Source organism: Sus scrofa, chromosome 14, assembly GCF_054392235.1.
Source record: "Sus scrofa isolate SSC_HxYL_T2T_F1_AM1 chromosome 14, Sscrofa_HxYL_maternal_Yorkshire_Landrace_v2.0, whole genome shotgun sequence".
Taxonomy (NCBI): Eukaryota; Metazoa; Chordata; class Mammalia; order Artiodactyla; family Suidae; genus Sus; species Sus scrofa.
The window spans coordinates 80669089-80693064 of NC_139396.1; the positions used below are offsets into that span (position 1 = coordinate 80669089).

Sequence of the window (23976 nt, forward strand, 5' to 3'; positions counted from 1 at the left end):
ATGAAAAGAACATGGCAGATGGAGGCAGTGGATTAAGTGTCCAGCGTTGTCCCAGCTATGATGTAGGTCACAGCTGCGGCTTGGATTCCATACTCGTTGGAGAACTTCCATATGCCCAGGTGCAACCAAAAAGGAAAAAAAAAAAAGGCATGGCAGAGAGGATGTGCCTGACTTCCATAGCTAGATCATAATAGGTGACATGTCTTCTCAAGTCACTTGCCCTGGAACCCGATCTCCATGTTATGAGGAATCCTCCAAGTCACCTGCACAGGCCAGGTGTAGGCCAGGTGAGAGCCTCAGCAAAGACTCCAGCCACCAGTCAGGGGTGGGAAAGAGTGATCCTCCAGACTGTTCCGGGCTTCACCTTCAAGTGAGCCCGTGAGTACCCAGACAGCATGGGGCAAAGACAGCTCTCCCCACCATGCCCTGTCCAAATTCCTGATCTATGCATATCATAAATGGTTATTTTAAATCACTAAGTTGGGGGTAATCTGTCATGAAGTTGCAGTAGCCAAAACAATAGGATCTATGGGTGGACCCTACAGAGGATGCTGCCTCGAGGGATAGGACTGGTGCAGAATGCTGGTAGGAAGTCCACCCTCCCTGGTCCCTGAGGGACTCACTAGATCTTGGTGCTCACTAAGTGCTAAGACCCAGACCTGTCCGGGGTGGGGAGCTCCCAGCCATGCTGGGAACTGTGGTCATGAGACTGAGAAGTCCAAGAAAGAGATTTCAGTGGGCAGCCCCTGCGGCTGGTCACCAGTCCCCAGACCCCTGGCTCCTGGCACATATTCTGAGCAACATATTTGCTGGCAATGTAATCAACAGGACCCTGCTTCCTTCAGAGAGAGGTAGGAGGTGGGGGGTGGAAAATGACTCTTTAGTAGACACAACACAGAAAGATGCTCCCAGTGCAGGAGGCTGACATCAAGGGACATTAAGGGATTCCTGTCCCGTGATCTCACACCCACCTTGGGGGCACACTTACTGCCTGGACTGAAGGACAAAATCACTGCCCTATTTAAGCTGGGGGTGAAACACAAAAAGGTATATGTGTTGGGCTGATCCTAGATGGAAGTGAAGGGGCTGCAAAGTGGTGACAGAAAGAACTCGGAGAAGCAAAAACAGCCCCTGAAGATGTCAGTCCTCTTCCTTCCTCCCTCAGTCCTCTGCAAATTCTGCTCTGGTTCCCGGAGGGCTCAGCCTCCCCCAGGGAGGTGCTCCGTCCATGGCAATTGGAAGCGGTCATGACGGCTGCCAGGACAATCTGGGTGCAGTGGTGAGCGAGGGACCTTTGGTCCCCATGTCCATAAAACATAAGGCTGGAAGCAGAGGACAGCAGGTGAGTGACAGGGGAAGAAAAGCGAGTTTCTTCTTTCTGAATGAGAATACGAGAGCCTTGACCTCTCATCTCTCAGCTCACTTTGCTAGATTCCCAGTGAATGTTCTCTGAACCATGGCCAGTAGCTCTTTGTGCACTGGGCTCCTCTTAGCGTGAAATTGGTAATGTTTACTTCCGCTTTTATTATTAAATTAAATGTACCCTCCCCCCAAAATCCCTCCTTGACTCCATGACCGATACTGGAAAATTAAAACTTCAGCCACTACAAAGTCATTGGTATTCCTCACTGAAATCGAATTTTGTCGGATTTGCAATTCTGAATGGATAAAATACAGGTGATTTGGTATTTCAAAGCATCTTTGAAAAACTCTCCAGTAATTTGTCCCATCAGGCAGTCTTTTCAGCAATTCAAATTATTATTTTTTCTTTCTATACTGTCATTCCAACATTTAGCCCTCGGAGCAACTATTTTCCCTGCGGGCCAGAATGAAAGAAGCTGGACCGGGAAAGGGGCCTGGTTACTGAGCCCTTCTGTCTCTGCCCAACTAACACTGCCCCTTTTTTCGAAGCCCTGCAGTGCCCACTTCCCCCAGGCACGCATCTGGATTCCTGAATCTCCATCCACCTCCACTCCGGGCCAGGGACGTTCCTCTGGCCCCACCAAGAAGTTCCCGTGAGCAGAGAACTTCTTCCACACGTGTCTACCTGCCTCTCCTCCCCACTAGACAGTAGCAGAATGGGGTCCTGCCATCCCTGGAGCCGCAGTGCAACCTGGCTAAGTTCTCAAAAGATGCTCAGGAACATGTCTGCGGAAGCAAGGAATGGAGGTTTCTTTTTCACAAGGTCTTAAGGAAGCTCAGCTGTTTCCCAGCCCGTGCCAGCCAAGGTCGCCGCTCACCGGGATTGAAGAGCGGTGAGACCTCGCTGAACAGAGTTCTCTGCCTTCGATGCGGCCAAGAGCAACCTTGCCTGGGAAAATTCCCTGCCTTGAAGGCAGCTGCCAGGTCCTGGGCGCCTGCAACAGCCCTTCCACAAAATCGTGTCTTTTATGAGCCTCGGAAAGAGCCCTCAATCTTCCCTACTGTCCCTCCACGTGTAAGATTCAGTAGCCAAAAGTCAGTCAGGCAATATGTCAGAGAGAATTTGCTTAATTCCTCCCATGGTCAAAACCTGTAGACTTGAGTGTTTGGGCAGAAATTTCCAGCTGTTTTGAATTAGAGCTGATGTTGAATGTGGGTCCTACTCCCCAAACACGGGAAGCGTGATTTCAAACAGAAAATGGGATTTCCTTTGTTGGGAGGGGTTTTCTCATTAAAAAGACTTTCTAAAAACATTTATCTAGAGAAGTTTATACTCAGATCCAAAAACGCATTCCGTAGCTAGCCTGAGCAGGTGCCTGCACCCAACACACTGGTGGTGAGAGCCATAGTCACAGACTCCGTGGCTGGATGCTCCACTGACTTTTTACCTATACCTGCCAACTTTCCCTATGAAAGGTGGCCACACCTAACAGGGCATACACTTTCAGAAATATTATTCATCAGCAGGGACCTGGCACAGATTTGAGCAGACAGGCTCCACCATGGGTTAACGACCTGGATCAAGACTATTGAAATAGTCGATGTTTCAAAACGCTGTCAGGGAGTTCCCACCGTGGCACAGCAGGTTAAGGTCTGGTATTGTCTCTGAGGCAGCTCGGATTCGATCCCCGGCCGGGGAACTTCCATATGTCACAGGGGTGGCCGACAAAGAAAAGGAAAAAAATGCTGTCAAAGGTAGTTCTAAAGGGAGAGGCAGTAAGATGTCTGAAATGGTATCAAGTAGTAGAACAAGAAAAACCTCATAACTGAAGAAGTCTTGCTGATTTAAAAAGTCATCTGAGGAAACCAACAAATGCCTTTCAGGTCTACTCCATGTGCTGACTGCTGTGCTTAAAGAAGGCAACAGTACAGATGAATAGATAAAGACGATGTGGTTTATATACACAATGGAATATTACTCAGCTGTCAAAAAGAATGAAATGAGGGGAGTTCCCATTGTGGCACAGGGGAAATGAATCCGACTATGAACCATGAGGTTGTGGGTTCAATCCCTGGCCTCGCTCAGTGGGTTAAGGATCAGCATTGCCGTGAGCTGTGGTGTAGGTCACAGATGTGGCTCAGTTATGGCATTGCTGTGGCTGTGGCATAGGCCAGCAGCAACAGCTCCGAATAGACCCCTAGCCTCAGAACCCCCATGTGCCACAGGTGCACCCTAAAAGGACAAGACCAAAAAAAAAGAATGAAATGATGTCATCTGCAGTAACAAGGATGGACCTAGAGATTATCACACTGAGTGAAGTAAGTAAGACAAAGAAAGATAGATATGATATGATATCACTTATATGTGAAATCTAAAAAAAATGATACAAATGAACTAATTTACAAAGCAGAAATAGATTCACAGACATAGAAAACAAACTTAGGGTTCCCAAAGGAGAAAGGGGGTAGGGGAGGATAAATCAGGAGTTTGGGATTAACAAATACAAACTAGTACATATAAAACATAAACAACAAGGACCTACCACAAAGCACAGGGAACTATATTCAATATCCTATAATGGAAAAGAATCTGAAAATAATATATATGTGTATATGTGTAACAATCACTTTGCTGTACACCTGAAATATGGTAAATCAACTATTCTTTAATTTAAAAAAAAAATGGAAAAAAAAAAAAAAGAACTGTCAATAGTCCCCACACTTGCCAGGATTGATGGTGTAAGAAAAGGTCCTTGTCTTGGGTATCCTACTCTTTGCTCAACCATCTCACACAGATCCCTGTCTTCCTTGGTCAGGTAGAGGCATCACCAATGGCTGTCTATCCATAAAACTATCTGAGTCCTGCAGTGAAAGTCACAGGCTACATCATCAAGAAGGGGCAGGTGACAGAGCAGTCCTCCCGCAGCATTGCCGACCCATCTGCATTTACGGATGGCTCAGCCATGGCACTACTTAAGTTGAAAAATCAAAAACCCTGCACCGAATGCGTACACGCTTAACAAACCAAAAAGGTGACTTGAGCCTCATGATGTTAGTCTTGTTGTTGTTTCATTCCCTCTCTGTAGCTTGAGGTAAACCAGATGTGATTACCACCGTCTGCAAGCTTAGCTGATGCATTAAGGTATTTCCTTAGTTTGGTATTAAAATCACAGGCTTAAATATGTTCCTTTGGGCTGTTTTCCAAAATATTGGCTTGACAAATACATTCCAGAAACACTCTGTGGTTTTCTTTCCTTTTTTATTGTCCACATAAAGAATATTGACCTCAAACTCCTGTCCAATGCCACAAAGAATATCTTTCACATCTATTTGAAAATAGATTTTGTGAGTATTCATGTTTTCACATAAATGCTGAGTTCTGCAGTCATTATGTAATGCCAACTAGCAGAGAGGCACAAATTAAGACATTAAAGGGACATCTTACCACTCCATATAATACAAGTATTCACCCAAATATTCAAATTGTATGGTTACACTCTGAGTAAGTGGGTATTTCTTTTAAAAGCATGCAGATGTTTTCAGTGGTAATGAAAACATCTGAAGTATTTAGCTGTCTTTAGGCCAGAACGAGCGATGAATTGTCTTCAAGTATCTGCATGCTCATTACAAAGAAGATGCTGGGAAAACGAGTTCCAAGTAGAACCACTGACAGAACCAAACAACAATGATGAAAGGAGACATGGACTGGGAATTCACCCATGTTAACCCCCCTGTGGTTTCTAGCTCCCATGAAGGGCGACCTTTGGAAAGGTCTATTTCCTAAACATGACCAGGCAAGAGACTTTCGACTGCTTCCTTCTTACATGCTTTGGTTGTGTGCCAACGGTGAACAAGGCCAAACCCTATTAGAACCTTCGGAGAAAACCTCTATTTGTAAAGGAGAGTCATACCATCAGCCAAGTACCTACATAATCTCTACTTAACACAGGGTTCAGATTCTGGGGGGTAGTGACCTCAAACCCTGAGACTCCTTTGAGAAAATGAAAACAGAACACAGCAGGGGGCATTGCATTTCAGGGGATATGTCCCGCCAGCTGCCTGTTGCTAAGAAATACTGAACAACAAAGAGGGCAGAATCAAATGACCACTTTCATCTGCATTCATTTTAGAATAAAATTTTTCCTGAATCTCTAAACATTTTGGGGGAGTCGTTCTACACAGCTCTGAGACCCTAGACTTACTGCCATTGACAGAGCATGAGCTCATTTCCAGAAACGGGAAAGCCTGGATTGAAACACTCTCAGCTCCTCAAAGGGAAACACTGCCTTATTCGTCAGCCAAGCTAGCTATGTTACAAAGGCTGTTCAGTTAGTCCCCGCCATCCAGCTGGTGACGGCGCTCTATCGATCCCCCTGTGTTCATCAGTGAGTGACAAGGAATTTCCAAGGTGAAAGAGGCTCCAAGAGCCCTGAGGTTGTTTTCCTCAGAAGCGCTGAACTATTTTTAATTAGTGGAAGAAGTGCCCACCGTTCAGCCCTGGAGCAAAGAAAGTGGTTCCGTAATTTTCCAAAAGCAGGACAAGCAGGCAGATCAGAGCAGCCCACTTCCTTTCCTTGGGCAGGAGGCTGGCAAACTGATAACATTAATTTACTGAGAGGAACCTGCAGGAACCAGCTAACTGATGGCCCGGAAATCCCACCACCACCACCTGCCCCAGGGTGTCCCCAAGGTCTGCTCCCTCCCTACTAAGGCCAGGGCCAGGGTGAGCCCCAGAGTCTGCCAACTTCTGTTCCTATTGGTTGAGTTTTTTTTAAACCTATTGATGCTAGTTGCACTTAAAATTCTAATTCCGTAACTCAGATAAATACTATGGAAAGCAATGAAATATTAGTGGGAAAAAAGAGTGTTTGCCTCCATACAAACCAAGTTGAAAACCTTGGGAAAACTTAACAATATTTAAAGGGGTGGGGGTGGGACTGAAGACTGTTTTGCAAGTGCTCTAGAAATGTCTAGTCCACTTTAAAGAAAGGCCACTGGAGGCTGATCATTGGTTCTAAGGTTTCTGCAAGAAGGGCCATGGGAAAAGCCAGTCAGTAAGACTGATACAGACAAAAAGCCAAATAATTAACAAAGGAATGTGTTCCTTCCGTTTTTTTAAAAAAAAGTTTAAAATGCAGACGTATCATTTTTTATGATTCCCTGGCTTTTTAAAGAATCAACCGTTGCCTAATCCCGGTGGCAGCCTGATTGCTTCTGTTGCTCTACTCTTGGAGTAAGGCGGCCGGGTGTGCAACACCAGATGCTAAGTTGGAGAGAAGATGGAACTTCTCGCTTCATGCCCCAGCCTTTGGCTTTCTCCTGGAAGATCTTAGGCAAAAAGAGTAAAACCAGCTGACGACTGAGCAGGCATTTTCCCTGGGGGTGGGGGTGGGGGTGGGGGTGGGGTGTTGTCTCCCCAATTCTGAGGTGGAATTTGAGGACTGGCTCATTTTACCCCGACTCACAGGTGAGACACCAACCCTTGGAGAGCTGGAGTGAGCCAGGAAAGGCCAGAGAAGAGAGAGAACCAGGTCTGCATCCATCAGGACTGAAGAGGAAGCCCTCGGACCACTACAGATGCTTCTAGAATTAGAAATCAGTTTGAGGTGGTGAGGACACATGTCTTCACCACAGATCCATTTTTCCAGCTTTTTTTTTTTTTCCCATACAAGGGAGTAAGAAGGAATGGGGGGACAGTGATGATAATTTTTGGAGAACTACATAATATGATTAATAAAGCTACAGTCTATTATTTACTCTTTTCATTGCAGGCATTGCAACACAGAGATACTCAGCCTGCCTGAACGCCAGAAGACCTAATGAAAAGCATTTCCACCGAGCAATATTCGTTATAGGAGACTGCTTTAGGAGCAGGACTTTTAGAGTAGGAGAGACTAGATTAAAATCCCAGCCCTGCCACACTTACCTACCCAGTGATTCTGGGCAAGTAACTCAATCTCTTAGCCTCAATTTTTCCCCTCTGTAAAATGGACCCAATGATCATACCTAGAGTAAGAGATTATTCTGAGTAATGACTGTTTAACTACTTAGCAAAGTTCCTGAAATTACGTATAAGAACAGAAGAAATGTTAACTTTTTTTTTTTTTTTTAGGGCCATATCCATGGCATATGGAAGTTCCCAGGCTAGGGGTTGAAACAGAGCTACAGCTGCGGGCCTACGCCACAGCCACAGCAATGCAGGATCCAAGCCACGTCTGTGACGATCTACACCACAGCTCAAGGCAACACCAGATCAAACCCACATCCTCATGGATACTAGATGGATTTGTTTCTGCTGTGCCAAAACAGGTACTCCAAATGCTAACTTCTTACCATTATTGGCAGTAACTCAACCTACAATATTGTAAAAAAATAAATAAATAAAAAATGCTGCAGAAGACGGCTTAAAGCTTCTGGGCCTTTTTTTTTTTTTTTTTTTTTTTGACTTCTTTGAACCTCTTTGGTGGCAACTGCCTGAGGGAGAAGGCTGGGAGGGGAGGCGTGATGCTGTCCAGGGAACTCAGCGGGAGGGGAGCCCACATTACAGTAAAAGCCAAAAGCACTCCAGCAGGACAGGCTGCAGACAGGAAAGAGAGAATTATGCAGGTATAATGGCCAGAACCGAGAGTACAAAGGAGCAACTTCAGAGCGGAGGAAACTGGCTCACTGATTTCCCCAGCTCCTGTCTGGCCCCCGTGCAATTTCTGTAATGTCTATAAAGCAGGGCCAACAGCAGCTGATTGTTTCCAGAATCCGAGGAAAGGCTTGCAGGAGGGCAGTAATGAAACTGAAAAAGAAGAGGGCCTTTACCATTAGAGGAAGCGCAGGCTAAAGTGGCTGACTTCCTTTCTAACAAAGCCCACAGCAGATTACTTTGCCTTAATGGGCCCAGCTGTAAAATGGGGGAAATGGTGCCGAGTGGCCCGGTGGGACCCTAAACACAGCCAAAGCTTTAATTAATGACAAAGCACTTGTTAAAACCAAGTACAACCAAAAGGCACTAACCACATGGGGCAGATAAGCACAGGGAAGGCTTTGAAAGTCCATCTCCCGGTGGACCTCCGTAAGGAGTCAGCAATTTTTCATGGAAGATTTGGGTTTAAAAGAAATTGACTGCCTTCAGGGCATCAGGCTTCAAGAGAGAAAGCTGTACCAGGTGGCCAGACCCAGCAGGGAGTTCCACAGCACAACCAACTCAGAGCTGCAAAGCAAACAGACACTGTGGCCACAGGATAAATACCTTTGATCCAGACTTCCAAGACTCCCTAGAAAACCGAGGCAGGAAAACAAAAGCACCTTCCAAATGAGATCCTTGGTTATCATTTCTCTGTGCCTTCAAGAACCTAAGATCCATCTTCCATCCAAATATAAATGAGAGCCCTTTTATTTATTTATTTATTTTGGTCTTGTCCGCAGCATGCTGAAGCTCCCGGGCCAAGGATTGAACCTGAGCCGCAGCATTGACCTGAGCTGTTGCAGTAACAACACCAGATCCTTAACTTGCTGAGCCACCAGGCAACTCCTAGGAAGTCTTTTTTTCATTGGATGTCTTCCACTAATTCTCTGCTCATGTCTGCTTCTTAATAGAGGAATATTTATATTATTTTTAAAAAGGTCTTAAGAGATTCTTGTGACTGCCAGAAAGGGGGATAAACACACACACACATACAGAAACATTATTTTAGCCTCTACTATGTATATATTACTCACCCTTAGATGCATTATTTTATTTAAATCTTCACAACGGCCTCTCCAGATGGCTTTCACTGTCCTTATTTTTTTGTTTGGGGATTTTTTTTTTTTTTTTAAAGCAGATAAGGAAATGCAGCCTTGGGCTCCTCTCATGCTGCTGTACTCAGCCAAGTACAAATGCTTCAAACATCCACTGCCTCCCTTTTAAATAGGGCAACTTATTTTTTTGGGGGGGGGGCTTTTGTCTTTTTAGGGCCGCACCTGTGGCACATGGAGGTTCCCAGGCTAGGGACTGAATCGGAGCTGAAGCCTCCGGCTTCACCACAGCTACAGCGACATGGGAGCTGAGCTACATCTGCGATCTACACCACAGCTCATGACAACGCCAATCCTTAACCCACTGAGCGAGGTCAGGGATGGAACCCATATCCTCATGGATACTAATAGGGTTTGTTAACTGCTGAGCCACCACAGGAGCTCCAGCAATGCTATTTTTAAATAGCAGTCACTTTTGCAACATTATGTGCAGTAAAATGATAAGTTTAGACAAATGCACACAGTTATGCAGCTACTATCACAGTCAAGATACAGAACAGGGAGTAACCTGGTGGCTTAGCAGGTTAAAGATCTGGCATTGACACTGCAGTGGCTCTGGTCACTGCGGTGGTGCAGGTTCAATCCCTGGCCTGGGAATTTCACCACGCCAAGGGCGAGCCCAAAGAAAAAAAGATACTGACTAGTTCTAACACATACTGCTCCCTTCTCCAATTCCTCCACATTGCTCTTGTGATCAATCTCTTTCCCCACCCTACTTCCTGGCAACAACTGATCTGTTGTCTGTTCCCATAATTTTCCCCTTTCTAGACAATATCCACATTCTTGACATTGCTGCCACGTACACGTTCATAAGATTCCACTCTCCTTTGTGGCTGTAAACCCGAAGAACGCAGCAGGGACAGCACACAGGACGGGAAGACAGCACTGAGCCAGCAGGAGTTTTAACGCCTCCTCTGCTCTCCCCCACCCCCAAGAGCATCCTCAGCACCTCAGCTGGTGGGGGAGAGCTGGGGGAGCTCGGGTCCTGAGCTCAGAGGGGCAGCCCCCAGGCTTTTCTGCTCCTGTACCTCCTCCTCAGCAGAAACTAGGAGAATCATTCCTCGATAGGGCTTTGCAAATTCATCCTTGACTCTGCAAATAAGCTCTGTTTTCTTATAGCCAAACTGGCAGGTGCTTATGATCTTAAGGAAGAAGAGAGGGAAGGAGGAGGGAAAGAAGGAAGGGGGGGAGAGAAAGAGGGAGGAGAAGATTCCAGGTACCCAGTCAGATCTGGTGAATCAGGCATGATGTCTAGAGGTGTCCATTATCCCAGCAGATCCCACCTCCCACCTGGGTTGTCACCTGGCTTGGCTCCTGATTGCCCTGGCACAGAGCTCTTGGGAGCCCGCTTTGGAGACCAACCCTACCTTCAAAGACTTGGCCCCAAGGCTCTTCCGCCAGGGCTCCCTTCCCCTCACTCAGGCAGTGCATCCCTCTGCAGCAGAGTATTCTTTCAAGCCGGCCAATTGCAACTGGCCGCAAGTTTTCAACGACTCTACCAAGAGCACTAGCGGCCAAGCTTTGCAGACGATTCCACCTGCAGCACCTCAGCCAACAAAGGAGTTGGTATCTTCTAAATCTCAATGGAGAGCCTAATTTTATGAGGCCAGCAGGATTCCAGAGAGTGATAACAGCTGGCTTTCTCATCAGGTTACTCAACTCTAATATATGACCAAGGATCGACTTTCCAAGCAGTCCAGAACATGTAAGCACATGTTGTCAACAAGTAGGTGCTCTGTAAAGGCCGTGGTCCTGCAGACAGGATGGGGAGGCTTGCCCGAATGGGGCACAGGGCAGGGACAGGGGGTGGGGGTGGGGCGTTCCCTGGTGACTCCTGGCAATGACCCCATGAGGGGACACACTCTACGTCAAATGTGAGATGTGGCATGTTCCTCCAGCTTCATCAAGGCTTTTTTCCTTTTAGTATTCAGAACACCTGGGAACCTGGCCAGCAACACACTCCAAGTCCTCCTGTCACGGCACTGAACTTGGAAAAAAATTCCTAGAGCTCTTTCATTGAAAGAGGCTTATTCAGGTTAGAGGCGGGAGGGTGTGAGAGGAGAGGGGACAGAGGAGAGATGAACTGGGAAGGGGAGGGGCAGGGAACTCTTCTCTGTTAATCTAGGTCAGCCTTGGGGTAAAATATTAACTACATCTACACTTTAATTTTTGATACATATATTACAGGCCAAGTTACAAAATAAAAAGAGCATATTCTAACTTTCCTTATGACCTTGCTTTGGCAAGAACAGTTAATGGAATATATATACATACTTGTTTGATTCTAATGAATAATGATATGTTCTAAGATATAGACTCTAAATATAGAATTAAATATCATATGTGACATAGAATATGTAGTATATACAATAACTATATGTTATATGTGACATAAATACTGTGTGCTATATACAGTAATCATATATTAGACTACATAGTCTAACTATAGCCATGAAATTAGAATATAGATCTAAATATGCCCAAAGTTATTCTTTTCACTCTTCTCCATTGAAAAGGTCTTCTACAAAAATTCTACATTATTTTTGTGATCATACTCAAGAGTTACTAAACTTTAAGGAGTGTGAGTGGGACAGTGGGAAGTCCACACTCTATGTACTGCTCTCACTTGGAGTGTGGTCCCAAAGCACCCCTCAGAGTAAGTTCCCTGCTGAGGTTATGAGGATGGACAGACCTCTTTCTGCTGTTCACTGCCAGCACAGTGAGGCGAGGGGGTCAAGTGCACCTTCCACTCTTCAGAAGCTTGCAAAGGGGTCTTCCTCTCATCTTCAGAGGGGGGCCTCAGGGGGATGGCCAGAGGGGCTGTACAAGCACTGCTCCCTAAGTCATCCATCTGTCTCTCATCTTCTGCAGACAGGCTGCCCCCAGGCTCCTGGAGCTGCAGGCTCTGGATAAATAACCGACAAGCTTCCAAGTCAGCTTCCCACACTTTTCTGAGCAGTGGACACTTGCAGCTAAAGCAGAGAGGAAATGAAGGCATAAAGATCAGTTCAGTGATGTTTCATCACACAGCACCCATAGCTTGTCTATCCAGCTAAATCTAGCTAGTCATCTTACAGTTAAAAACTTAATTTTACATAGTGATGGATTATTTCAACCAGAAGATTCGGAGGGGCCAAATTTGCATACCATCAGTAACAGGAAAATGAGCACTGTGAGTGAAAATTATGAGTGATATAAATGAGTGACTTAATGAGCAAACATGATGAGTGGAAATACTTAGCTACGTGGCTACTTGGTCTGCAAGGACATCCTTGATCCTAAGTAATTTTCCAGATTCAATTGGCCAACACCACACCCTCACTTGTGTCTATGCCATAGCCCTCCTGCCTTTCTTGGAGTCCCCAGACCTGCCCAATTCCCCTGGGGTAAGTACTTTTTCACGGGCTACTTCATCTGCCTCCCCCCCTCACCATTTCCTCCTATCAACACACACTCACCCAGATAATGTACAAGAGTAAAGCAGTGCAGGGGTAACATAAACCATAACAACTGATATTCAGCCTCAGTGGGAAAAAGCAATAGGGAGGACAAGCTAGTAGGGAGGACATGTCTCTCCACAGGGAGACTTTTTAGTTGGCTCAAGCCAACTAAGGCTATGAGAAATGGAGACTCAATGTTCACAAACATTTTGATTTTCATGGAAAGCCAAAAAACTGGAATTTTAAATGAAACTGTGTATTTTTCCAGAAATTGTCAGAACATTATAAATCAACTATAATTTAATAAAAAAATTTAAATGTGTATTTTTAATCCATCCATTTAGCTTCAGACTGGATATTTTCTATACACCTGTCTTCCACTTAATAATCCTTCCTTCTACTATGTCTAATCTGCTATTCAATTTATCTCGTGTTCTAAATTTTAGTTATTTTACTTCTAAATATACAGTTCTATAATTTTTATTTGATTTTCATATATATATTTCAGTTCTCTGCTGAAATTATCCAACATATCCTCTACAGTCTTGAACAAATGAATCATTATTTCAAAGGCTATATCTATAAATGATGAATCCAAAAGGAAAAAAATGAGACAGAAGCAATATTAGAAGAGTTATTAGCCAAGAATTTTCAAAGAACATCAAATTACACATTCAGGTAGCACTACAATTTCAAAAGCAAGGAAAAATCAAAGAAAAAAACACTAGGTTCATTTCAGTGAAACTGCTAAACACCAAAGACAGATCAAGACTCTTAAAAAAATTTTCACTTCAAGGAAACAATAATATAGGTGGCAGAATATGGTGGATACCAGGGGATAATAAAGCAAAATCTTCAAAAAGTAGTGGAAAAAACCTAACAATGTATAAGTTACACAATTATTTTCTTTCAAAAATAAAAGGAAAATATCTTCAAAATAATTCCTTGGCAGCACATCAATAAGAGAGAAAACAATTCTAGCTGGAAGCAAGGACACACATAAAGGATTGAAAAACAATGGGAAGAGGAAAAATGTAGGTAAATCTAAGTGAATACTGATAAAAAAAAACAGCAGCAATTTATTTTTCAGTTTAAAGTAAATGGAGCATTAAAATACATGACAGCCGGCACAAATGAAATGAGGGAGTAAAAAGAACTAAACTAGTTTCAAGTTCTTGTGTTGCCAGAAAGTAGTAAAGTGCTCTTTTGTATTAGACTTTAAAAAGTCATGGATTCATATTGAACCCTTTACAGTGGTCATAAAACAGAGAGATTAAAAGAATGTATAACTGACATGCTAATATGGGAGACATTTTTTAAATTAAAAAATACTTAAGTATTGCTTTTAAAAAAAAGCAATAAAAAGACAGGAATGAACATGACAGATAGGGAAAATGGTAAAATAGAAATATTTATACCCAAATATATTAGGATTTACATTAAATATAAATAGATAAATGCTGTATTTAAAAGGCAAAGACTTTAGAATAAAATAATCAAAATCCAATTATTTTACTTACAAGAGACATACATTAAATATAAGGATACAAACGGGTTGCAGACAAGAGGATGGAACTATGTCATGAAAGCATTAGAGATAAAATGTAATGGGGAAAGGACAGTCTTTTCAACATATGTACTCTGTCAATTAGACATCACTATAGGAAAAAAATCGAATCATGATTACTGCCTCACACCACGCAAATATCAATGTCAGGTGAATTATAGATCAAAACAAAATGTGAAAAATAAAAGAATAAAAATTCCAGAAAACGATACAGGTATACCTTCTTTTACTGTGTTTTATTTTATTGCACTTCCTAGATATTGCATGTTTTACAAATTGAAGGTTTGTGGCAACCTTGTATCAAGCAAATCTGTCAGCACAATTTTTTAATAGCATTTGCTTACTTCATGTCTCTGTGTCAGATGTTGGTAATTCTCACAATATTTCAAAGTCTTTTTCAGCAAAAAGATTATGACATATTGAAAAAGATGATGATTAGTATTTTTTAGCAATAAACTATTTTTAACTAAAGTATATACATTGTAAAAATCATGCTATTTCACACTTAATAGACTACAGCATAGTGTAAACATAACCTTCATATGAACTGAGAAACCAAAATACTTGTGTGACCAGCTTTATTGCAATATTTGCTTTACTGCCATGGTCTGAAACCGAAACTACAAATCTCTGAGGTATGCCTATTATAGATAATACCTTTATGAGTTTGTAGTAAACAAAGATCTCTCAAAGAGGACAGGAAAAGTACTAATTATAAGGAAAATAAATGATAAATTTGTCTACTAATATTAAGAATTTATATTCGTCAAAAAAACAGCATTGAGAGAATGAAATGTTAAGCCAAAAAGTGGGAGATATTATTTGTAATACACATAACCAACAAAGGAATGATTCTGGAATATAAACAGGACCCTTAAAAACCCTTAAAGAGCAAAGATTTAAAGAGACACCTCACAAAAGAGGGCATCTAAAGGGCCAATAAGTATCTTATGAAAAGATGCTCAGCACCATTAAACATCAGGAAAATGCATCCTAAACTACAGTGAGAGGTACTATACCTTGACGAGATGGCTAAAATTTAAAAGCCTGACAATACTTAGTGTTGTAAATGATACAGAATTATTAGTCCCATCTCCTATACTGCTGGTGGGAGTGTTTATGACTGCAGTGTCTTTGAAATCTCTTTGACAGGTGTGTTAATGTCAAAAATAGGTCAACATATGATTTGGCAACAGGACTCCTAGGTGTATCCTTGTGAAATGCACACACAGTCAATTCTCATTCTCCATACTATTCACATTCTCTAAATGCACCACAAGCACTGAATTAGCAGATACTGAATCCTTGCTCCCAGAGGAAATGCAGTTATGTTCCTGTGAGCCTTTGGTCACAACATTATTGTCAACCAATCAATATATAACCCTGTTTTACGTGTGTTTCTGTTTAAAAACACCTTTACTATAATTTGTTGATCTGTTAACACTAGACTCATGGTCAAGAGCACTGTAACTGATGTCTGCACGAAGTTTACCTGATACATACTTTCTCCATAAGGCACATCACAGCCTTCCTAAACTTCCAGACACCAGCAGAGAACACTCTGCACTACGCTGGGGAGGGAGCCATTTGAACAGCAAAAGCACCAAGAAAAAGCACAAAGAGGTGAAAAACATGGCATTAAACAGACAGTAAAAAGGGCACTTGTCTGCAGTTAGAGAGCTGTAACAAGAGAGCAGAGCACTGCCTTGTTTGACCTTAGCTAGGATTGTGCATATCAGGTGACTTCAATTTTTAGACATTCTGGGCAGGTCCACACACACACACACACACACAAAAAGTAAAATAAAATAAAATAAAATAGTAAAAAGAAAGAGAAGACAGATTTTCTGAACCAGGTCCTGGAGATGGAGAGCAGGAGTGGGGTCGGGAACACATGAGAAGGGACGGTCCTTATTAGAAACACAGGACTCTATTTTCCAACCTCCTCATTATAGCCAGTCTGATAGGTGACAGGTGGCATCTTGTGTGAAGTTGTATTTCTCCACCATAATCACCTCATAGCTACTCAGATTTTCTTCTGTGAGCTGTCTTTTCCTAGCTGTTGCCTGTTTCTTTCTTTCTTGGTTTCCCATCCTTTTCCTAAGGTTTTTGTGGAAGGAAGCATTTTATTGCCTCTTTAATATCTTCAATTTTTACAGTCTACTCAATTTTGTTCCTTCTTGTGTCCAGTTTAGCACTCTATATCCTTTATAGAGAGATCAATCCATTCTCTCATGGATTTCATGTGTATTGTAAAAGTTTGTTCATAAATTTTACTCTTTTTTTTTTTAGGGCCACACCCCCGGCATGTGGAGGTTCCCAGGCTAGGGGTCCCATCGAAGCTATAGCCACTGGCCTACACCACAGCCACAGCAACTCGGGATCTGAGCCACATCTGCAACCTACACCACAGCACACAGCAACGCTGGATCTTTAACGTACTCAGTGAGGCCAGAGATTGAACCCGCAACCGCATGGTTCCTAGTCAGATTCGTTTCAGCTGCACCACAATGAAACTCCAGTTCATAAATTTTTAAATTATTTTTAAAATCACTTATCTCCATAGACATTTTTCCTTTTCATTCTGAATTTTATTTACTTCTTTTCTGATTTACCCTGTTCAGTCTTATCAGAAGCTTGCTATCTTATTGATCTTTTCCAAGAATTAACTTGTTTTGTGAATCTTTGTTATTGATTTTTGTTCTCTATTTTCTTGATTTCTTAATTTTATTTGTATATACTTTTCCCACTTCTTTTTTTGGTTTTCTTTCTTTTATATTCTTCTCTTACTATTTTAATTTTCTAGAAAATGTATGTAAATCTCTAAATTTTCATCTGAGTACTACGTTTATGTTTTTAGTATAAAATGGTTAAATTTTTAAATTATTAAATATTTTAAATATACAGAATATGGAAAGTACTTCAATACACACTTGTATATCTACCATCAAACTTACTGATTTTTCATACTTTCCTGTCATTGAATCTAATTCATTTCCAGAATTTGTAACATTATTTTTTTACAATATAGTGCTTTTTACACATAGTGTTTTCATTGTCTTTCCTTGTGATTACCTCTTTAACTCAAGGGCTATTTAGCAGTAGTTTTTCAATTTCTGGATAGAACTGTTCAGCTCCCTTTTTGTTAGATTAATATCTAATTTTATTAAATAGCTGAAAATATGTAAAAGGGAAGAACAACTCTGACTCCATATTAGATCTGTTTTTTTTTCCTTTAACTTTAACCTCTGTCCTCAATCAATTGTGCTTGGTCATCCTGACTCTGCATCTTTTGCAAAAGGACGCTGCCTATAGCCTGAAATATACAGGATAACCTATTCTTAAAGATATGACATATACAAGTATTACATTTTTAGACAAAAAGTTGCAGAATCAAGAGAATAACATCTATTTTGTTGGTTTACAGGACCATCGTGACCTAACCCAAATGGACAGCTACAAGAACAAAGGATTTCTGCACCAAGAAGTTTGCAACAACTAATCCCACCCCCCTCTTTTGTATAAGAGGAGCCTGAAGTCTGACTGAGGAGAAACGGTTTCTTTTTACTTTTTATTTATTTATTTTTTTGGTCTTTTTGCCCTTTCTAGGGCTGCACCCGTGGCATATGTAGGTTTCCAGGTGAGGGGTCCAATCGGAGTTGTAGCCACCTGCCTACGTCACAGCCACAGCAACGCAGGATCCGAGCCACATCTGCAAACTACATCCAGCAACACTGGATCCTTAACCCACTGAGCAAGGCCTGGGACTGAACCCGCAACCCCATGGTTCCTAGTCAAATTCGTTAACTACTGCACCACGACGGGAACTCTGAGAAATGGTTCTTTGAGGCACTAGTCTGCCACCTTCCCAGTCTTCTGGCTTTCTGAATAAAATTGTTATTCCTTGCCCCAACAACTCGTCTCCTGATTTATTGGCCTGTTGTGTGGTGAGCAGAATGAAACTGGACTTGGTGACAATATACTTTAGAAAATGTAGACCTTCTCTGTCACCTGGCAGTACTTGATTACTCTTATATAAATATATATAAAATGTTCTATATGTATATATATATATATCTATATATATATAGATATATATATCTATATATAAAAATATATAAAATGTTCTATATGTTCCAAAAGAGTGAGTGCTCTGTTCATTGACTCTGAAGTATTATTATTTAATTTTTTCATATTTGTGTAGGATTTTGTTTGTTTGTCTGCTTTATCTACCACTTTCTGAGATCCAGCTACCATTTTTTATGGCGGTATAATTGAGTGCACCCTTCAATAGCTTGGCTGGCAGAGCAGAGGACTCTAGACCCAGCATGGGTGAAGTGTACTTGATATACATGATATTGGTTTCAGGTGTTCAGCATAATGATTCCATATTTGTATATTTAGGGAAATGATCACCACAATGAGTCTAGTTAACATCCGTCATCACACTTAGTTATAGGATTTGTTTTTCTTATGAGAACTTTTAAGATCTACCTTCTTAGCAACTTTTCAAACCTACAATGCAGTGTATTTAACTACAGTCACCATGCTGTACATTATATTCCCTGGACTTATTTATTTTACTACTAGAGGTTTGAGGTCTTTGGCTCCTTTTACCCACCTCGCCCACCCTCCTCCCCACACCAACTTCAATTCTTGATTTATCTATCTCCTCCTGAAGTTCTATGGGTTGTTTTAGGTCTTTCAGATTCTGGTGTTAGATGCATATGTTCCAATCATTAAATTTTCTATTGCTCCTCTTCAGTATATAATGATCTTCTTCGTTGATAGGATATTTTAGCTTTAAAATCTGTTTTGTCTGATATTATCATTGTTGCACCAACATTCTTTTAACTCAGTTTTTTTCTGGTTTATATTTAACTACCCTTTATTTTTAACCTTTCTTACATATATTTCGCCAAAAAGTGAATGCAATACAAAACATTTGGCTGAATTTTATGAAATCTTATTCTGGAATTTTATCTTTGGGATTAGTGGCTGTGTTCAGAATGACTGTAATTACTGTTTAGTTGTTGCTATTTTTATGATTGGTTACAGATAAGATTTTTTAATTTTTTAAAGTTTTATGTCTTTATTTTTTCCTTCCTTCCCTTTTTATTAATGCACATAAAATTGTAAGAAAGAACACAGAGAGTTCCGTGTATCCTCTACTCAATTTCCCACAATGGAAACATTTTGCAAAAATATAGTATAACATCACAACTAGGTAACTGGCATTGATACAATCCACTGATCTTATTCAGAAGTCCTCTTGTGGGTGTAGGCATGGGTATATGTGTGTCTATAGTTCTATATAATTTTCTCCCTTGTATAGGTTCATGTATCTACCACCCCAATCAAAACACAGAAAGATACAGAGCAATCCCATCACAAGCATCCCTATGTCCTGTGTTACAACCATACCACTGCTTCCCACCTTGATCCCCATCCCTCGTCTCTGGAAACCATTAAATCTGTTCTCCATTTCTAAAATCTTATCATTTCTAAGATTTCATGTAGATGGTATTGTAAAGTATGTATCTTTGGGGACTGGTTTTTTGTTTTGTTTTGTTTTTTCATTCAACATAGTTCCCTGGAGATTCACATACCAATAGTTTATTCTTTCCTCTTGCTGAGTTGTGTTCCATGCTCTGTCTGGACCACAGTTTACTTAACCACTCATCCACTGGAAGACACTTGTGATGTTCCCAGTTTGGGAATGTTATGAATAAGGCTGCTATGAACATCAATGCTCAGGTTTTTTCATAGAATTAAATTTTCATTTGTTGTCTGAAGGATTGCCACTAGATCGGGGTTGTGGGGTAAGGAATGGGCTTACCTAAGCTCAGCAAACTTTCGCTTCCCTCCCATTCTATCCACATCCCACATCCAAGGTGACATAACTGTATGTTTTGAAGCTACATTTTAGTTCCAGATTTTTACTAAGACACATCTTTTATTTGTAAGTTCTCTATTTCCTCAACAGTAAAATTTACTTTTTTTTTTTTCATGTATTTTGTCACATAACCCACTGTCCTCCTGAACTTATTTTTCACCTGGATGATATATTTCCTTCAAGAATGCACCAAAGATGGGGAGTTCCCATTGTGGCGCAGCAGAAACAAATCTAACTAGGAACCACAAGGTTGCAGGTTCAATCCCTGGCCTTGCTCAGTGGGTTGAGGATCTGGCGTTGCCGTGAGCTGTGGTGTAGGTTGCAGAGTCGCTGTGGATCAGTTCTGAGTCGCTGTGGCTGTGGCACAGGCTGACAGCTATAGCTCCGATTGGACCCCTAGCCTGGAAACCTCCATATGCCGCAAGTTCAGCCCTAAAAAGCCAAAAAAAAAAAAAAAAAAAAAAAAAAAAAAAAAAGAAAGAAAAAAAGAAAGAAAGAAAAGAAAAGAAAAGAAAAAAGAAAAAAAAAAAAAAAAGAATGCTCCACACTCAAACACTAAATAATGGTTTGGCTTAATATCCTCCCTTCTTGCCTTCTATGTTGTTATTGAAAAGTCTGCGATCAATCTAATTCTTATCCTTTTCTAGAGGATCTGCCCTTAGAAATTTCTTTTTATCTTTGTTATATATAAATTTTAATTGGAATCTGCTGAGCCCCCCACCTTTTTCTACTCTGTTAGTTATTAAGACCGTCAGTTAAAGAAAGGTCTCACATCTTTTCCTTTTTTCTGGGCAATTTTCAGTCATTAGTCTCTCAAATATTTCCTCTCTCCTCTATTAATTGTTTTCTTCTGGGTTTCTTTTTATATGAACATTGATCAAATAACTCTATTCTGTGTATTCTTAACGTGTCTCTTCTTTTTTTTCCTTCTCTCTGTCTAGTTCTCATGCCCTTAGAGTTTTCTGAATGATTGTCTGGCTCACTAATTAGTTCTCTAGCTGAATACATTTGGCTGTTCAATGCATTTAATGAGACTTTAAATTTTTTTTTCCTTTGGCTGAACCCAGGGCATGTGGAAGTTCCCAGACCAGGGACTGAATCTGCACCACAGCAGTGACCCACACCACAGCAGTGACCCCAGCCACAGCAGTAAGAACGCTGAGTCCTTAATCTACTACACCACCAGGAAACTCTTAACAATATTAATACTTGGAGTTCCTGTCGTAGCACAGCAGAAACGAATCCGACTAGGAACCATGAGGTTGTGGGTTCAAACCCTGGCCTCGCTCTGTGGGTTAAGGATCTGTCTTGCCATGAGCTGTGATGTAGGTCACAGACTCAGCTCAGATCTGATGTTCCTGTGACTGTGGTGTAGGATGGCAGCTCCAATTGGACCCCTAGCCTGGGAACCCTCCTTGCCGGAGGTGCGGCCCTGAAAAACAAACAAAAAACAAAAACAAAAACAAAACAAAACAAAAAGCTTATAGTCTTCATTCTCTGAATTTCCATTTGGATTTCTTTATGGCGTCTTGTACTTCCCATCTCCAGTAGCCTCCCTTATCTTTGGGAAATATTTGCTACATTTGTTGTATATCTTGTGTCTAATTACTTCATCAGATAAGAGTTCTTCCATTGTTGTTGTTCCTTTATAGCCTTTGCCCTTCCAAGAAGTCCCATATATTTTCCATATGCGTTCATATTTCCTGAGGCAGATGGACCACTTTGGCTGGCGACGGGTGTCTGGAGAAAGGGGAAATGCCAAGGTTGTGCCTGCCCTAATGGGGTAGGTGGCGGGAGGGTGGGGTTTCTGTCTCAGGGAAAAGAACCCCCGATGGAATCCTCTGTATGCGTGTGCTTGCAGAAATACACAGACTCCCATCGCTATAATTACCAGCCCCTAATGCAGAAGGGAAAACTGGAGGAATACTCAAGGTCCAAGCCATCTGTTTGTTAACCTCCTATGGCAGCTCCTCTGAGGCTGGCTTTCTAGTCCTATCTCCCCTGATTCATTGGCCAGCAGGTGCTTTTCTATTTCCAGAAGCAACACACGGGGCAGCGGGCCTTCCCAGGCAAAGTGGGAGAAGGAAAACCTGAAAACCTCTCCTCCACTTAATCATCTATTTCTTCCCCACGAGGAGACCAAATCACCTTCAGTTACCTGGAGGGTTCTTGGTTATTTTTTATTATTACCTTGACAGATGCATCAGCATCTCTCTGGCATCTAATGATGTGTGCAGGGCTGGATTCAAGGGAAAGAGCCAGTAACCCACCTCTCCTAACCTTCCTAAGGGAGAACAGTGTGCTGATTCAGTAAACAGTTTTCCACATTCCAGTGACTTGAAAACTGTAACTTCGTTTTCTGTGTGACAAAATATTGTAGGCTTTGAGTGAAAGAGGGTCTTATCCTGAAATACCTCTTGGGAGGCAAATGCCAAAGTCTGGAAACCAGCTTTAGGGACACATACTGAATGGTGAGTAGATCATGTAAGTGGGAAATTGCAGCGCTTCATATGGCTCACATAATAATTTCATGAAGCTTTAGATTTGTTTAAAAATGTCTTCTTATTGCATCCATTTGTAATAAAGAGAGCAGTGACTAATTGCAGAGTCTTGGCGATGTTTTGCTACAGCTGTCCAGGAGAATAATTAGGGCATTAGTAATAAACCCTTCAATGAATGACTTACAGCAATTTGAACCACGTCAGATCTTTGGTGATGTTTTCACAATCAATAATGAGGCAATTTGAAGATAACCATGTCAGTGTTTGGGGGAAAGTTCTTCGAGAGAGAATTGAGATTTATCATTTCTGTGATTCCTCCCAGTTGGAAGTAAAATGAGGTCCGAGAGACTTCATCTGACGGTGACTTGAATCCTCAGGGAACTGAGGCGTGAATGTTATTTTCTAAGAATGATATTAAGAAAGGAGGTAGGCAGGAAGCTTGGAGGCAAGCTTCTATCCATCACAGAATTTTGGAAATACTAGATTCTAACACATACACCTCTAATTTCAGCTCCTCTTACCAAATTCTTCCCTGACTTATTAGTATTTTCACTTAAGGAGTATTAGCATTTTACCCCATTCTTTAGAAACTTTGAAAATAACCAGGTCTTTTTTTTTACATACCTGTGATGGAGTAAACTATCAAACCAACATGCAAATGCCCAATGATACTAAGCTTTCAACAGCAAACTGCTTAAACACTACTAGTCCTTACGTTTCTAAAATCTTTTCATTCCTTGAGCAACAAAGATTTAATCTTTTTTTTAAAAAAAAAATGTTTTTCTTAGAAATATTTAAATTTTACTACTTTGCAGTTTCCATTGTGGCTCAGCGGTAACAAACCCTACTAGTGAATACCAGTTTGAGCCCTGGCCTTCTGGATTAAGGATCTGGAGTTGCCATGAGCTGTGCTGTAGGTCACAGACGTGGCTCAGATTGTGCACTGCTGTGGCTGTGGTGTAGGCCAGCATCTAAAACTCTGATTCCACCCCTAGCCTGGGAACCTTCACATGCCGTGAGTGTGGCCCTAAAAAGACAAAAAAAAAAAAAAAAAAAAAGTCAACCTATTCACCAAGACCCATCTCAAGTATCATGTTGGTAAAGAACTCTTCCCCAATCCCCGTAGCATGCATAGTTACCTTTCTCTGAACCCTTACGGCATTTGGTAGTACTCTTGAGACAAGTATTATTCTGCCATGATGTCTGGGCTCTGTGTACATGTACCTCCTTCTACTGCAGGTATTTAATGAGGTTTGAGAATCGTTCATACTCATTTTTTTAATCCTATGAATCCTATGGTCTTGCAAAGGTATTAACCATGATAAGGACTCAAAAAGAATTTAATTAATTAAATGAACTTTCAAGGAAGTTACATTTAAAGGACTCCTTCCATTTAAAGCAAAGAAAACAATTACATTAAAA

General features: G+C 41.4%; 1 protein-coding gene across 6 annotated transcripts in view; it reads right to left on the reverse strand.

The window, feature by feature from the left end:
• The window catches only part of DISC1 (DISC1 scaffold protein), a 355218-nt gene that overhangs the window by 15358 nt on the left and 315884 nt on the right, over positions 1–23976 (reverse strand). For 3 of the 6 annotated variants that reach the window (XR_014827884.1, XR_014827881.1, XM_084996868.1), the window contains one exon: positions 11843–12122. The exons of 1 other annotated variant lie outside the window; for it this stretch is intronic. Coding sequence is in view for 1 of the 5 variants with exons in the window: in XM_084996868.1 (XP_084852994.1) it covers positions 11843–12122 (280 nt within the window). In the remaining 4 variants the exon portion in view is untranslated. Of the gene's footprint in view, positions 1–11316; positions 12123–23976 lie in introns of those variants that run through there. 2 more of the 6 variants (XR_014827883.1, XR_014827882.1) reach the window with 1 other exon arrangement.